This window comes from Artemia franciscana, chromosome 13, assembly GCF_032884065.1.
Source record: "Artemia franciscana chromosome 13, ASM3288406v1, whole genome shotgun sequence".
In the NCBI taxonomy this organism is placed as follows: Eukaryota; Metazoa; Arthropoda; class Branchiopoda; order Anostraca; family Artemiidae; genus Artemia; species Artemia franciscana.
The window spans coordinates 10,583,732-10,600,602 of record NC_088875.1 but is presented as its reverse complement, the minus strand read 5'-3'; the positions used below and the strand labels follow the sequence as shown (position 1 = coordinate 10,600,602).

At 38.0% G+C, this 16,871-nt stretch overlaps 1 protein-coding gene across 2 annotated transcripts in view; it reads right to left on the bottom strand.

Moving 5' to 3' along the window:
• Nucleotides 1-16,871, bottom strand: part of LOC136034505 (vinculin-like) — an 86,880-nt gene continuing 70,009 nt past the window's right edge. For both annotated transcript variants that reach the window (XM_065715724.1, XM_065715725.1), the window contains one exon: nt 1-365. In XM_065715724.1, coding sequence (XP_065571796.1) covers nt 196-365 — 170 coding nt within the window. In that variant the 3' untranslated portion in view covers nt 1-195. The remainder of the gene's footprint in view (nt 366-16,871) is intronic.

Genomic DNA, 16,871 nt, shown 5'->3' with positions numbered 1-16,871 from the left:
TCCAAACTCATTACTTTTTATTTGGTTATAACAACGGTTTTACATTAGTATATTATTTACTAATAAATTAATAATCTTACTATTTCATCTATACCCAAAATCAACATTGCTCTCAAATATCGACAAAAATTATTCAGCATTCATATACCAGGCACTTATCAACAACCATTCCGTAAGAAAAGGGACAATCCGAGTCTAATATTGATACCAAGGCTGACGACGAATCCACCGTAGTCGAATTCCGGATTCAGTCCGGATTTTGATTGAAGCAGCTTCTGCAGCACGGACCGTTTCCTTCACTGATTGCATAAGGTTTTGTGCGTTGCCAACAAGCATATCGGTTGCTTCTTGATCCTCTTCGGTTCCTTTAAAGGGAAAAAAGTTGTAGCTATAGTTACTTAGCCATATTCAAGCCATATACAGCCACATACAGTGATACTATATCAAAACTTTTTTTTAGGTTTTGTACATTGCCAACAAGCATATAGATTGCTTCTTGGTTTTCTTCAGTTCCTTTAATGGAAAAAAAGGTTGTAGCAACAGTTACTCAGCCATATTCAAGCTATATGCAGCGATACTTTATCAAGGCTTTTTTATAGGTTATGTGCATTGCCAATAAGCATATAGATTGCTTCTTGGTTTTCTTCAGTTCCTTTAATGGAAAAAAGTTTGTAGCAATAGTTACTTAGCCATATTCAAGTCATATAAAGCCACATACAGCAATACTATATGAAGCCATATTACCCTTTTTTTGAATAGCTTCTTACAAAAATACTAATAAGCATTAGAATTTCGCACTTCTCAACATCTTGAAGATGAAAAGGTGGTTCTAGAGGAGGGACAGAGGGGGCAATCACTCATTGCGTGGAAATTCTAAAGTGCAATATTTCCAATAAATAACCTAAGGGTCATAGTCTTTTTTAATTTTTGAAATTTTAGTTTTATTAAAATAAAATTAGAGGGCAAAGTTAATAAATAGAATAATTAATATTTTGAGAATGTGCTAAGCCAAGATGCAATTACAGGAACAGATATAGAGAAAAATGAAAAAGTTTGTGATACCTTGGATTTGAAGGAAGGTTTGTTTTGTGAGGACGAATTAGCGACAGTACTAAAGGGTTAAAAAATAATAAGGCTTAGGTGCTGATAGTGTGGTAACTGAGTGTCTTAAATATGGTGGCACTGAGGTTAGACATAAGATATTGAAGATTATGAACATAACTTTTGAAGAAGGGGGGATACCTAACGAGTTTAGGAAAACCTTAATTAAACCACTGTATGAGAAAGGTGATAAGAGTGAGTGTCGTAATTATTGAGGCATTAGTCTGCTCTCTGTAGGTAGCAAATTACTCAGTAATATGATACTTTTTAGACTAAGAGATGCTGAGACAAATTCTTAAGAGAAGGACAGTGTGGTTTTAGAAAAGGTGGAGGATGTGTCGAACAAATTTTCACTCTTAGGTTAATAATTGAGAAGTGCCTTAGGTGTCAAACACCTTTGGTTCTTTGTTTCATAGATTATGAGCAAGCGTTCGATTATGTCGATAGAACAGTTTTAAGAAAGGTCTTATCCTTATATGGTATTAAATAAAAAAAACAAAGTTTTTTCAACTGAAAGTAAGGAGCGACATTAAAACTTAAAACGAACAGAAATTACTTCGTATATGAAAGGGGCTGCTTCCTCATCAACGCCCCGCTCTTTACGCTAAAGTTTGACTCTTTCTCTCAACTCTTCTTTTTAAAACAGTAAAAAACTTTAGCGTAAAGAGCGGGGCGTTGATGAGGAAGCGGCCCCTTTCATATACGAAGTAATTTCTGTTCGTTTTAAGTTTTGATGTCGCTCCTTAATTTCAGTTAAAAAAACTAGTTTTTTTTTTATTTAATAAGTAAAAAGATCAGGATTGGCTATGCAAAGGTTGTTTCCCCCTTTTTTCTAAAATAAGGCAAATTTTCTCAGGCTCGTAACTTTTGATGAGTAAGACTAAACTTGATGAAACTTATATATTTGAAATCAGCATTGAACTGCGATTCTTTTGATGTAGCTATTGATATCATCCATTTTTTAGAGTTTTGTTTACTATTGAGCCGGATCGCTCCTTACTACAGTTCGTTACCACGAACTGTTTGATACTAGACAAATACATTAAAGAGATTAGAGCTACGTGCGAGAATAATACTGCTGCGATTAAGGTAGGAAATGAGGTAGCAGCTGGTTTTGTATTAAATCAGGAGTTAAGTAGGGTTGTATTCTATCCCCCTTTATATGGATCATTTTGATGGACTTAGTCTTATGGAGCACAGGAAAGGCAATGGGAGACCACGGAATCAAATGGGGAGGAAAAACTCCCCTGGACTAAGATTGTGTTGATGATTTAAGCATCCTAAATGAAAGTGTGAGCAAAATGAATGAACTTTTAGAGGTTTTGTGAGTTCAGGGTGCTAGAATAGGTTGGAAAATTAATGTTAAGAAGACTTAGTCACTAAGCCTAGGAATAAGTGAAGAAGGGGCGTTGGGTAACGAAAATAATGATCAGGCGGGCAGCTTCACTTATCTTGATAGTATTATTAGTAAAAACGGCAAGAGCAGTGAAGATGTTAAAATTAGAATAGCCAAGGCTCAGGGTGTTTTTTCACATGTAAAAAAAAGTTTGGAGGAATATGAAGATGACTGTGCAAACCAAGATTCGAATATTGGAAGCTACAGTGATGACAGTGGTCAAATATGACTCTGAAGCATGAGCGCTCCGAAAAGCAGACGAAAATTTACTAGATGTTTTCCAGAGATATTACCTACGGATTGTTCTGGGTACCCGCCAGACCGTATTTCAAACAGTTGGTTGTACGAAAAATGTGATAGCTTTCTATGGCTATAATGAAAGAAAGGTTGAGATGGCTAGGGCACGTTCTGCGGATTAAGGATGACAGATTGCCGAATATTGTCCTTTTTGGCCAACCGTCTAGAGCTAAACGGAAAGCAGATTATCCTCGTCGGGGGTGGGAGGATGTCAGACAGAAAGATTTAAAGGAAATGTAAACTTCCTGGGAGGGTGTAAAGAGGGAGGCTTTGAATAGATTGGGAAGGAGGAGGAGCGTGCGTTACTCTGTTAGCCTCAAGCGGCTTGGTGCTTCAGTGAGTTTTTAGTAGTAATAGTAATAGATTATTAACTAAGTAACAAAATACAAATAATTTTAAAAATAAAATCTAATTAAATAGTAATACTCGAATAAGAAAATAAAAAAAATTAAAAAAATTATGATTCAATTAAAAAATTGAAAAAATTCTGTTAGTAAATAAAATTTGTGTTAAAATTTGGTGGGAAACAGGGGGGAGGGCGCTAATCAAAATTTCACACCGTCCGCCAGAAAGGTCAAAACCACATCTGCATCATTGCACCGATCACTGAAATCTAATAAAGAACGAAGGTCAGGCCCCAGTAAACGAAAATATAAAAAACATTTTATAATAAAAAACTGTTCAGTGGGAGAAAATTTCAATTTGAAGCTGATCCAGGAATGGCTTAAAACCTTCGAAAATGGTGTCTTACAGAAATGAAAACTACATCATTAGAATAACCATTGTCAAACACGTATAGGGCGGTTTCAGCCCACAGCTTAAGCCCACAGTTAAGCTTGAGGATTAAAACTCTCGAAAAGGGTGTCGGATAGAAATGAAAACTACATCATTGGAATCACCATTGTCAAAAAACGTGCTAGGAAGTTTCAGCCCCCCCACTTAAGCCCACAATTAAGCCCGAGGCTTAAAACCCTCGAAAAAGGTGCTAGATAAAAATGAAAACTACATCATTGGAATCACCATTGTCAAAAAACGTGCAGGGAAATTTCAGCTCCCCACTTAAGTCCACAGTTGAACCCAAGGCTTAAAACCCTCGAAAATTGTGTCGGATAAAAATGAAAACTCCATCACTGGAATCACCATTGTCAAAAACACATATAGGGAAGTTTCAGCCCCCCCTCCACCACTTAAGCGCCCAGTCTAGCCCGAGGCTTAAAACCCTCAAAATTGGTGTCGGATTGAAATGAAAACTACATCATTGGAATCACCATTGTCAAAACACGCAGAGGGAAGTTGCATTCCCCAAAGTCCCACAGTTAAGCCCGATGCTTAAAACTCTCGAAAAGAGCTCGGATAAAAACGAAAACTACATAATTGGAATCACTATTATCAAAACATATGCAGGGAAGTTACACTAATTCCCCCATTTAAGCCCACAATTAGGCTTGAGGATTAAAACCCTCGAAAATGGTGTCGGATAGAAATTAAGAATATATCATTGGCATCACCATTGTCAAACACGTACAGGGAAGTTTCAGCCTCCCACTTAAGCCCAGAGTTAAGACCGAGGCTAAAAACCCTCGAAAAGGGTGTCGGATAGAAGTGAAAACTACATCATTGGAATCACCATTGTCAAAAAACGTGCAAGGAAGTTTCAGCCCCCCCCCCACTTAAGCCCACAATTAAGCCTGAGGCTTAAAACCCTCGAAAAAGGTGCTAGATAAAAATGAAAACTACATCATTGGAATCACCATTGTCAAAAAACGTGCAGGGAAATTTCAGCTCCCCACTTAAGCCCACAGCTGAACCCAAGGCTTAAAACCCTCGAAAATTGTGTCGGATAAAAATGAAAACTCCACCACTGGAGTCACCATTGTCAAAAACACATATAGGGAAGTTTCAGCCCCCCCTCCACCACTTAAGCGCCCAGTCTAGCCCGAGGCTTAAAACCCTCAAAATTGGTGTCGGATTGAAATGAAAACTACATCATTGGAATCACCATTGTCAAAACACGCAGAGGGAAGTTGCATTCCCCAAAGTCCCACAGTTAAGCCCGAGGCTTAAAACTCTCGAAAAGAGTTCGGATAAAAACGAAAACTACATAATTGGAATCACAATTATCAAAACATATGCAGGGAAGTTACACTAATTCCCCCATTTAAGCCCACAATTAGGCTTGAGGATTAAAACCCTCGAAAATGGTGTCGGATAGAAATTAAGAATAAATCATTGGCATCACCATTGTCAAACACGTACAGGGAAGTTTCAGCCTCCCACTTAAGCCCAGAGTTAAGACCGAGGCTAAAAACCCTCGAAAATGGTGTCGGATAGAAGTGAAAACTACATCGTTGGAATCACCATTGATAAAACAAATACAGGGAAGTTCCAGCTCCCCCTCGCCAGCTTACATTTAAGCCCGAGGCTTGAAACCGTCGAAAATGGTGTTGGATAGAAATAAAAACTACGTCATTGGAATCACTTTGTCAACACATGGAGGGAACTTTCGGCCCCTTACTTAAGCCTGAGGCTGAAAACCCTCGAAAATGGTGTCGGACAGAAAAGGAAACTACATCATTGGAATCACCATTGTCAAAACACGTACAAGGAAGTTTCTACCCCCCCCCCCCCTAGGCCCCCAGTTAAGCCCGAGGCTTGAAACCCTTCAAAATGGTGTCGGATAGAAATGAAAACTACATCACTGGCATCACCATTGTCAAAAACACGTGTAGGGAAGTTTCAGTCCCCCTACTTAATCCCACAGTTAAGCCCGAGGCTTAAAACGCTCAAAATGGTGTCAGATGGAAATGAAAATATACATATATGTATATATATATATATATATATATATATATATATATATATATATATATATATATATATATATATATATATATATATATATATATATATCTATCTATATAAAAATAAGTTGTCTGTCTGTGGATGGATCAGGTGACGTCACCTGAAAAAACTGGATCAGGTGACGTCAAAACTGAAAAAACTAAAAAGACAAAAACTACAAAAAAAACTAAAAACTAATAAAAAAAATAAAAAAGCTAAAAAACTAAAAAAACTAAAAAAAGGCAAAAACTAAAAAAAAAAATAAAAAAGCTAAAAAACTAAAAAAACTAAAAAAAGGTAAAAAACTAAAAAAACTAAAAACTAAAAAAAACTAAAAAAAGGAAAAAACTGAAAAATAAGCTAAAATAAAGGTAAAAACCAATAAAAAACTAAAAAAAAAACTGAAAAAACTAAAAAAAGGCAAAAACTACAAAAAAAAACTAAAAACTAATAAAAAAAGTAAAAAAGCTAAAAAACTAAAAAAACTAAAAAAACTAAAAAAAGGTAAAAAACTATAAAAAATAAAAAAAAAACTGAAAAAAAGGAAAAAACTGAAAAATAAGCTAACATAAAGGTAAAAACCAATAAAAAACTAAAAAGAAAAAAAGGAAAAAACTAAAAAAAATTTTCATCTAAAAAACTAAAAAAAACTAAAAAAGGTAAAAACTAAAAGAACTAAAAAAGAAAAAAAGAAATGACGACACTCAAAGAGAAAGCGACCAGGACAAAAGGAATGTTCGATTAGCAATCAACAAAGCACCGGGACACAGGGAGTATAAATGACGACCAGGACATAAGTAAAAAAAAAAATTAACAAAACTAAAAAGAAGGTAAAAACTACAAAAAAACTAAAAAGAAAAAAAAACTAAAAACTAATAAAAAAACTAAAAAATCTAAAAATCTAAATAAACTAAAAAAGAAAAAAAAAGGAAAAAAATAAAGGAGAAAAACAAAACTAAAAAACGAATGTATATACAGACCGGTACACCGGGATACAAATGACGACCGGGACACAGGGAATATAAATGACGACCGGGACACAGGGACACAACTACAACGGGGACACCGGGGGAAACAGGGGGATATAAATGACGACCGGGACAAAAAAACTAAAAAGAAAAAAAACTAAAAACTAATAAAAAAACTAAAAAATCTAAAAATCTAAATAAGCTAAAAAAGAAAAAAAAGGAAAAAAATAAAGGAGAAAAACAAAACTAAAAAACGAATGTATATACAGACCGGTACACCGGGATACAAATGACGACCGGGACACAGGGAATATAAATAACGACCGGGACACAGGGACACAACTACAACGGGGACACCGGGGGAAACAGGGGGATGTATATATATATATATATATATATATATATATATATATATATATATATATATATATATATATCTATATTCACAGGTGGGACATAGTGACACAACTACAATGGCGCGTAACTATTATGGCGCGTAACGACTTACGCGCGCGGGGGGGCTTGGGGGGGGGCGCGAAGCGCCCCCACCAACTAGGTGTTGGGGTACCCCAACAGCTAGTAGATATATATATATATATATATATATATATATCTATATATATAAAAATAAGTTGTCTGTCTGTCTGTCTGTGGATGGATCAGGTGACGTCACCTGAAAAAACTGGATCAGGTGACGTCAAAACTGAAAAAACTAAAAAAGGCAAAAACTACAAAAAAAACTAAAAACTAATAAAAAAAATAAAAAAGCTAAAAAACTAAAAAAACTAAAAAAAGGCAAAAACTACAAAAAAAACTAAAAACTAATAAAAAAAATAAAAAAGCTAAAAAACTAAAAAAACTAAAAAAACTAAAAAAAGGTAAAAAACTAAAAAAACTAAAAACTAAAAAAAACTAAAAAAAAAGGAAAAAACTGAAAAATAAGCTAAAATAAAGGTAAAAACCAATAAAAAACTAAAGAAAAACTGAAAAAACTAAAAAAAAGGCAAAAACTACAAAAAAAAACTAAAAACTAATAAAAAAAGTAAAAAAGCTAAAAAACTAAAAAAACTAAAAAAACTAAAAAAAGGTAAAAAACTAAAAAAAATAAAAAATAAAAAAAAACTAAAAAAAAGGAAAAAACTAAAAAATAAGCTAAAATAAAGGTAAAAACCAATAAAAAACTAAAAAGAAAAAAAGGAAAAAACTAAAAAAAATTTTCATCTAAAAAACTAAAAAAAAACTAAAAAAGGTAAAAACTAAAAGAACTAAAAAAGAAAAAAATAAATGACGAAACTCAAATGACGAAACGAATGTATATACAGACCGGTACACCGGGATACAAATGACGACCGGGACACAGGGAATATAAATGACGACCGGGACACAGGGACACAACTACAACGGGGACACCGGGGGAAACAGGGGGATATAAAGGACGACCGGGACAAAAAAACTAAAAACTAATAAAAAAACTAAAAAATCTAAAAATCTAAATAAGCTAAAAAAGAAAAAAAAAGGAAAAAAATAAAGGAGAAAAACAAAACTAAAAAACGAATGTATATACAGACCGGGACACCGGGATACAAATGACGACCGGGACACAGGGAATATAAATGACGACCGGGACACAGGGACACAACTACAACGGGGACACCGGGGGAAACAGGGGGATGTAAATGACGACCGGGACACCGGGACAGGGAATGATCGATTAGCAATCACCATCAACAAAGCTCAAGGGCAATCATTAGAATCATGAGGTATAGATCTGAATACAGATTGTTTTCCCATGGACCATTATATGTTGCATGTTCAAGAGTCGGTAAACCTGACAATCTATTTATATGCAAAGACAATGGGACAGCAAAGAATGTTGTATATTCGCAAGTTTTACGTAGTTAGAACCATATATATATATATATATATATATATATATATATATATATATATATATATATATATATATATATATATCTATATTCACAGGTGGGACATAGGGACACAACTACAATGGCGCGTAACTATTATGGCGCGTAACGACTTACGCGCGCGGGGGGGCTTGGGGGGGGGCGCGAAGCGCCCCCACCAACTAGGTGTTGGGGTGGCGCGAAGCGCCACCCCAACAGCTAGTATATATATATATATATATATATATATATATATATATATATATACATCACTGGAATCACCATTGTCAAAACACGTACAAGGAAGTTTCAGCCCCCCACTTAAGCCCACAGTGAAGCCCGAGGCTCAAAAACGTCGAAAACGGTGTCGGATAGAAATAAAACTACATTATTGGAATCACCATTGTCAAAACACATACAGGAAAATTTCAGCCCCCACTTAAGCCGACAGCTAAGCCTGAGGCTTAAAACCCCCGAAAATGGTGTCGGATAGAAATGAAAACTTCAACATTGGAACCACCATTGTAAAAACACATACTGGGAATTTTCGGCCCACCGCTTAAGCCCCCAGTTTAGCCTGAGGCTTAAAACTCTCAATAATGGTATCAGATGGAAATGAAAATTACACATTTTGGAATCATCATTGTTAAAACACGTACAGGGAAGTTTCAGCTCCCCACTTAAGCCCACACTTAAGCCCGAGGCTTAGAACCTTCTAAAATGCTGTCGGATAGAAATGAAAACTACATTATTGGAATCACCATTGTCAAAACATATGCAGGGAAGTTAAATTCCCCATTTAAGCCCGAGTCTAAAATCCCATGAAAATGGTGTCGGATAGAAATGAAGACTACATCATTGGAATCACCCTTGTCGAACACATACAGGGAAGTTTCAGTCCCCCACTTGAGCCCTTAGCTAAGTCTGAGGCTTAAACCCCTCGAAAATGGTGTCGGATAGAAGTGAAAACTACATCGTTGGAATCACCATTGATAAAACAAATACAGGGAAGTTCCAGCTCCCCCTCGCCAGCTTACATTTAAGCCCGAGGCTTGAAACCGTCGAAAATGGTGTTGGATAGAAATAAAAACTACGTCATTGGAATCACTTTGTCAACACATGGAGGGAACTTTCGGCCCCTTACTTAAGCCTGAGGCTGAAAACCCTCGAAAATGGTGTCGGACAGAAAAGGAAACTACAGCATTGGAATCACCATTGTCAAAACACGTACAAGGAAGTTTCTACCCCCCCCCCCTAGGCCCCCAGTTAAGCCCGAGGCTTGAAACCCTTCAAAATGGTGTCGGATAGAAATGAAAACTACATCACTGGCATCACCATTGTCAAAAACACGTGTAGGGAAGTTTCAGCCCCCCCCCACTTAATCCCACAGTTAAGCCCGAGGCTTAAAACGCTCAAAATGGTGTCAGATGGAAATGAAAATATACATACATATATATATATATATATATATATATATATATATATATATATATATATATATCACTGGAATCACCATTGTCAAAACACGTACAAGGAAGTTTCAGCCCCCCACTTAAGCCAACAGTGAAGCCCGAGGCTCAAAAACGTCGAAAACGGTGTCGGATAGAAATAAAACTACATTATTGGAATCACCATTGTCAAAACACATACAGGAAAATTTCAGCCCCCACTTAAGCCGACAGCTAAGCCTGAGGCTTAAAACCCCCGAAAATGGTGTCGGATAGAAATGAAAACTACAACATTGGAACCACCATTGTAAAAATACATACTGGGAATTTTCGGCCCACCGCTTAAGCCCCCAGTTTAGCCTGAGGCTTAAAACTCTCAATAATGGTATCAGATGGAAATGAAAATTACACATTTTGGAATCATCATTGTTAAAACACGTACAGGGAAGTTTCAGCTCCCCACTTAAGCCCACACTTAAGCCCGAGGCTTAGAACCTTCTAAAATGCTGTCGGATAGAAATGAAAACTACATTATTGGAATCACCATTGTCAAAACATATGCACAGAAGTTACATTCCACCATTTAACCCCAAGGCTTAAAACCCTTGAAAATGGTGTCGGATAGAAATGAAGACTACATCATTGGAATCACCATTGTCAAACACGTATAGGGAAGTTTCAGCCTCTCACTTAAGTCCACAGTTAAGCCCGAGGCTCTAAAATGGTGTCAGATAGAAATGAAAACTACATTATTGAAATCACCATTGTCAAAACATATGCAGGGAAGTTAAATTCCCCATTTAAGCCCGAGTCTAAAAGTCCATGAAAATGGTGTCGGATAGAAATGAAGACTACATCATTGGAATCACCCTTGTCAAACACGTACAGGGAAGTTTCAGTCCCCCACTTGAGCCCTTAGCTAAGTCTGAGGCTTAAACCCCTCGAAAATGGTGTCGGATAGAAATGAAAACTACAAAATTGGAACCACCATTGTCAAAACACGTACAGACAAGTTTCAGCCCCCTACTTAGCCCCCAGTTTAGCCCGAGGCTTAAAACCCTCAAAATTGGTGTCAGGTGGAAATGAAAATTACATCATTGGAATCAACATTGTCAAAACACGCACAGGGAAGTTTCAGCCCCCCATTTAAGCTCACAGTTAAGCTCGAGGCTTAAAACCCTTGAAAATGGTGTCGGATAGAAATGAAGACTACATCATTGGAATCACCCTTGTCAAACACGTACAGGGAAGTTTCAGCCTCCCACTTAAGCCCACAGTTAAGTCCGAGGCTCTAAAATGGTGTCAGATAGAAATGAAAACTACATTATTGGAATCACCATTGTCAAACATATGCAGGGAAGTTAAATTCCCCATTTAAGTCTAAAAGCCCATGAAAATGGTGTCGGATAGAAATGAAGACTACATCATTGGAATCATCCTTGTCAAACACGTACAGGGAATTTTCAGTCCCCCACTTGAGCCCTTAGCTAAGTCTGAGGCTTAAACCCCTCGAAAATGGTGTCGGATAGAAATGAAAACTGCAAAATTGGAACCACAATTGTCAAAACACGTACAGACAAGTTTCAGCCCCCTACTTAGCCCCCGGTTTAGCCCGAGGCTTAAAACCCTCTAAAACGGTGTCGGATTGAAATGAAAACTACATTATTGGAATCATCATTGTCAAAACATATGCAGGGAAGTTACATTCCCCCATTTAAGCCTGAGGCTTAAAACCCTTGAAAATGGTGTCGGATATAAATGAAGACTACATCATTGGAATCACACTTGTCAAACACGTACAGGGAAGTTTCAGTCCCCCACTTGAGCCCACAGCTAAGCCTGAGGCTTAAAACCCTCGAAAATGGTGTCGGATAGAAATAAAAACTACAAAATTAGAACCACCATTGTCTAAACACGTACAGGGAAGTTTCAGCCCCCCTACTTAGCCCCCGGTTTAGCCCGAGGCTTAAACCCTCAAAAATGGTGTCAGGTGGAAATGAAAATTACATCATTGGAATCAAAATTGTCAAAACACGCACAGGGAAGTTTCAGCCCCCCATTTAACCCCACAGTTAAGCTCAAGGCTTAAAACCCTCTAAAACGGCGTCGGGTTGAAATGAAAACTACATTATTGGAATCACACATATAGGGAAGTTTCAGCCCACCCTCCACCACTTAAGCGCCCAGTCTAGCCCGAGGCTTAAAACCCTCAAAATTGGTGTCGGATTGAAATGAAAACTACATCATTGGAATCACCATTGTCAAAACACGCAGAGGGAAGTTGCATTCCCCAAAGTCCCACAGTTAAGCCCGATGCTTAAAACTCTCGAAAAGAGCTCGGATAAAAACGAAAACTACATAATTGGAATCACTATTATCAAAACATATGCAGGGAAGTTACACTAATTCCCCCATTTAAGCCCACAATTAGGCTTGAGGATTAAAACCCTCGAAAATGGTGTCGGATAGAAATTAAGAATATATCATTGGCATCACCATTGTCAAACACGTACAGGGAAGTTTCAGCCTCCCACTTAAGCCCAGAGTTAAGACCGAGGCTAAAAACCCTCGAAAAGGGTGTCGGATAGAATTGAAAACTACATCATTGGAATCACCATTGTCAAAAAACGTGCAAGGAAGTTTCAGCCCCCCCCCCACTTAAGCCCACAATTAAGCCTGAGGCTTAAAACCCTCGAAAAAGGTGCTAGATAAAAATGAAAACTACATCATTGGAATCACCATTGTCAAAAAACGTGCAGGGAAATTTCAGCTCCCCACTTAAGCCCACAGCTGAACCCAAGGCTTAAAACCCTCGAAAATTGTGTCGGATAAAAATGAAAACTCCACCACTGGAGTCACCATTGTCAAAAACACATATAGGGAAGTTTCAGCCCCCCCTCCACCACTTAAGCGCCCAGTCTAGCCCGAGGCTTAAAACCCTCAAAATTGGTGTCGGATTGAAATGAAAACTACATCATTGGAATCACCATTGTCAAAACACGCAGAGGGAAGTTGCATTCAAGGGAAGTGGCTTAAAACCCTCAAAATTGGTGTCGGATTGAAATGAAAACTACATCATTGGAATCACCATTGTCAAAACACGCAGAGCGAAGTTGCATTCCCCAAAGTCCCACAGTTAAGCCCGAGGCTTAAAACTCTCGAAAAGAGTTCGGATAAAAACGAAAACTACATAATTGGAATCAAAATTATCAAAACATATGCAGGGAAGTTACCCTAATTCCCCCATTTAAGCCCACAATTAGGCTTGAGGATTAAAACCCTCGAAAATGGTGTCGGATAGAAATTAAGAATAAATCATTGGCATCACCATTGTCAAACACGTACAGGGAAGTTTCAGCCTCCCACTTAAGCCCAGAGTTAAGACCGAGGCTAAAAACCCTCGAAAAGGGTGTCGGATAGAAGTGAAAACTACATCGTTGGAATCACCATTGATAAAACAAATACAGGGAAGTTCCAGCTCCCCCTCGCCAGCTTACATTTAAGCCCGATGCTTGAAACCGTCGAAAATGGTGTTGGATAGAAATAAAAACTACGTCATTGGAATCACTTTGTCAACACATGGAGGGAACTTTCGGCCCCTTACTTAAGCCTGAGGCTGAAAACCCTCGAAAATGGTGTCGGACAGAAAAGGAAACTACATCATTGGAATCACCATTGTCAAAACACGTACAAGGAAGTTTCTACCCCCCCCCCCTAGGCCCCCAGTTAAGCCCGAGGCTTGAAACCCTTCAAAATGGTGTCGGATAGAAATGAAAACTACATCACTGGCATCACCATTGTCAAAAACACGTGTAGGGAAGTTTCAGTCCCCCTACTTAATCCCACAGTTAAGCCGGAGGCTTAAAACGCTCAAAATGGTGTCAGATGGAAATGAAAATATACATATATGTATATATATGATATATATATATATATATATATATATATATATATATATATATATATATATATATATATATATATATATATATATATATATATACATCACTGGAATCACCATTGTCAAAACACGTACAAGGAAGTTTCAGCCCCCCACTTAAGCCCACAGTGAAGCCCGAGGCTCAAAAACGTCGAAAACGGTGTCGGATAGAAATAAAACTACATTATTGGAATCACCATTGTCAAAACACGCAGAGGGAAGTTGCATTCCCCAAAGTCCCACAGTTAAGCCCGATGCTTAAAACTCTCGAAAAGAGCTCGGTTAAAAACGAAAACTACACGATTGGAATCACTATTATCAAAACATATGCAGGGAAGTTACACTAATTCCCCCATTTAAGCCCACAATTAGGCTTGAGGATTAAAACCCTTGAAAATGGTGTCGGATAGAAATTAAGAATATATCATTGGCATCACCATTGTCAAACACGTACAGGGAAGTTTCAGCCTCCCACTTAAGCCCAGAGTTAAGACCGAGGCTAAAAACCCTCGAAAAGGGTGTCGGATAGAAGTGAAAACTACATCATTGGAATCACCATTGTCAAAAAACCTGCAAGGAAGTTTCAGCCCCCCCCCCCCCCACTTAAGCCCACAATTAAGCCTGAGGCTTAAAACCCTCGAAAAAGGTGCTAGATAAAAATGAAAACTACATCATTGGAATCACCATTGTCAAAAAACGTGCAGGGAAATTTCAGCTCCCCACTTAAGCCCACAGCTGAACCCAAGGCTTAAAACCCTCGAAAATTGTGTCGGATAAAAATGAAAACTCCACCACTGGAGTCACCATTGTCAAAAACACATATAGGGAAGTTTCAGCCCCCCCTCCACCACTTAAGCGCCCAGTCTAGCCCGAGGCTTAAAACCCTCAAAATTGGTGTCGGATTGAAATGAAAACTACATCATTGGAATCACCATTGTCAAAACACGCAGAGGGAAGTTGCATTCCCCAAAGTCCCACAGTTAAGCCCGAGGCTTAAAACTCTCGAAAAGAGTTCGGATAAAAACGAAAACTACATAATTGGAATCACAATTATCAAAACATATGCAGGGAAGTTACACTAATTCCCCCATTTAAGCCCACAATTAGGCTTGAGGATTAAAACCCTCGAAAATGGTGTCGGATAGAAATTAAGAATAAATCATTGGCATCACCATTGTCAAACACGTACAGGGAAGTTTCAGCCTCCCACTTAAGCCCAGAGTTAAGACCGAGGCTAAAAACCATCGAAAAGGGTGTCGGATAGAAGTGAAAACTACATCGTTGGAATCACCATTGATAAAACAAATACAGGGAAGTTCCAGCTCCCCCTCGCCAGCTTACATTTAAGCCCGAGGCTTGAAACCGTCGAAAATGGTGTTGGATAGAAATAAAAACTACGTCATTGGAATCACTTTGTCAACACATGGAGGGAACTTTCGGCCCCTTACTTAAGCCTGAGGCTGAAAACCCTCGAAAATGGTGTCGGACAGAAAAGGAAACAACATCATTGGAATCACCATTGTCAAAACACGTACAAGGAAGTTTCTACCCCCCCCCCTAGGCCCCCAGTTAAGCCCGAGGCTTGAAACCCTTCAAAATGGTGTCGGATAGAAATGAAAACTACATCACTGGCATCACCATTGTCAAAAACACGTGTAGGGAAGTTTCAGTCCCCCTACTTAATCCCACAGTTAAGCCCGAGGCTTAAAACGCTCAAAATGGTGTCAGATGGAAATGAAAATATACATATATGTATATATATATATGTATATATATATATATATGTATATATATATATATATATATATATATATATATATATATATATATATATATATATATATATATATATATACATCACTGGAATCACCATTGTCAAAACACGTACAAGGAAGTTTCAGCCCCCCACTTAAGCCCACAGTGAAGCCCGAGGCTCAAAAACGTCGAAAACGGTGTCGGATAGAAATAAAACTACATTATTGGAATCACCATTGTCAAAACACATACAGGAAAATTTCAGCCCCCACTTAAGCCGACAGCTAAGCCTGAGGCTTAAAACCCCCGAAAATGGTGTCGGATAGAAATGAAAACTTCAACATTGGAACCACCATTGTAAAAACACATACTGGGAATTTTCGGCCCACCGCTTAAGCCCCCAGTTTAGCCTGAGGCTTAAAACTCTCAATAATGGTATCAGATGGAAATGAAAATTACATAATTTGGAATCACCATTGTTAAAACACGTACAGGGAAGTTTCAGCTCCCCACTTAAGCCCACACTTAAGCCCGAGGCTTAGAACCTTCTAAAATGCTGTCGGATAGAAATGAAAACTACATTATTGGAATCACCATTGTCAAAACATATGCAGAGAAGTTACATTCCCCCATTTAACCCCAAGGCTTAAAACCCTTGAAAATGGTGTCGGATAGAAATGAAGACTACATCATTGGAATCACCATTGTCAAACACGTATAGGGAAGTTTCAGCCTCTCACTTAAGTCCACAGTTAAGCCCGAGGCTCTAAAATGGTGTCAGATAGAAATGAAAACTACATTATTGAAATCACCATTGTCAAAACATATGCAGGGAAGTTAAATTCCCCATTTAAGCCCGAGTCTAAAAGTCCATGAAAATGGTGTCGGATAGAAATGAAGACTACATCATTGGAATCACCCTTGTCAAACACGTACAGGGAAGTTTCAGTCCCCCACTTGAGCCCTTAGCTAAGTCTGAGGCTTAAACCCCTCGAAAATGGTGTCGGATAGAAATGAAAACTACAAAATTGGAACCACCATTGTCAAAACACGTACAGACAAGTTTCAGCCCCCTACTTAGCCCCCAGTTTAGCCCGAGGCTTAAAACCCTCAAAATTGGTGTCAGGTGGAAATGAAAATTACATCATTGGAATCAACATTGTCAAAACACGCACAGGGAAGTTTCAGCCCCCCATTTAAGCTCACAGTTAAGCTCGA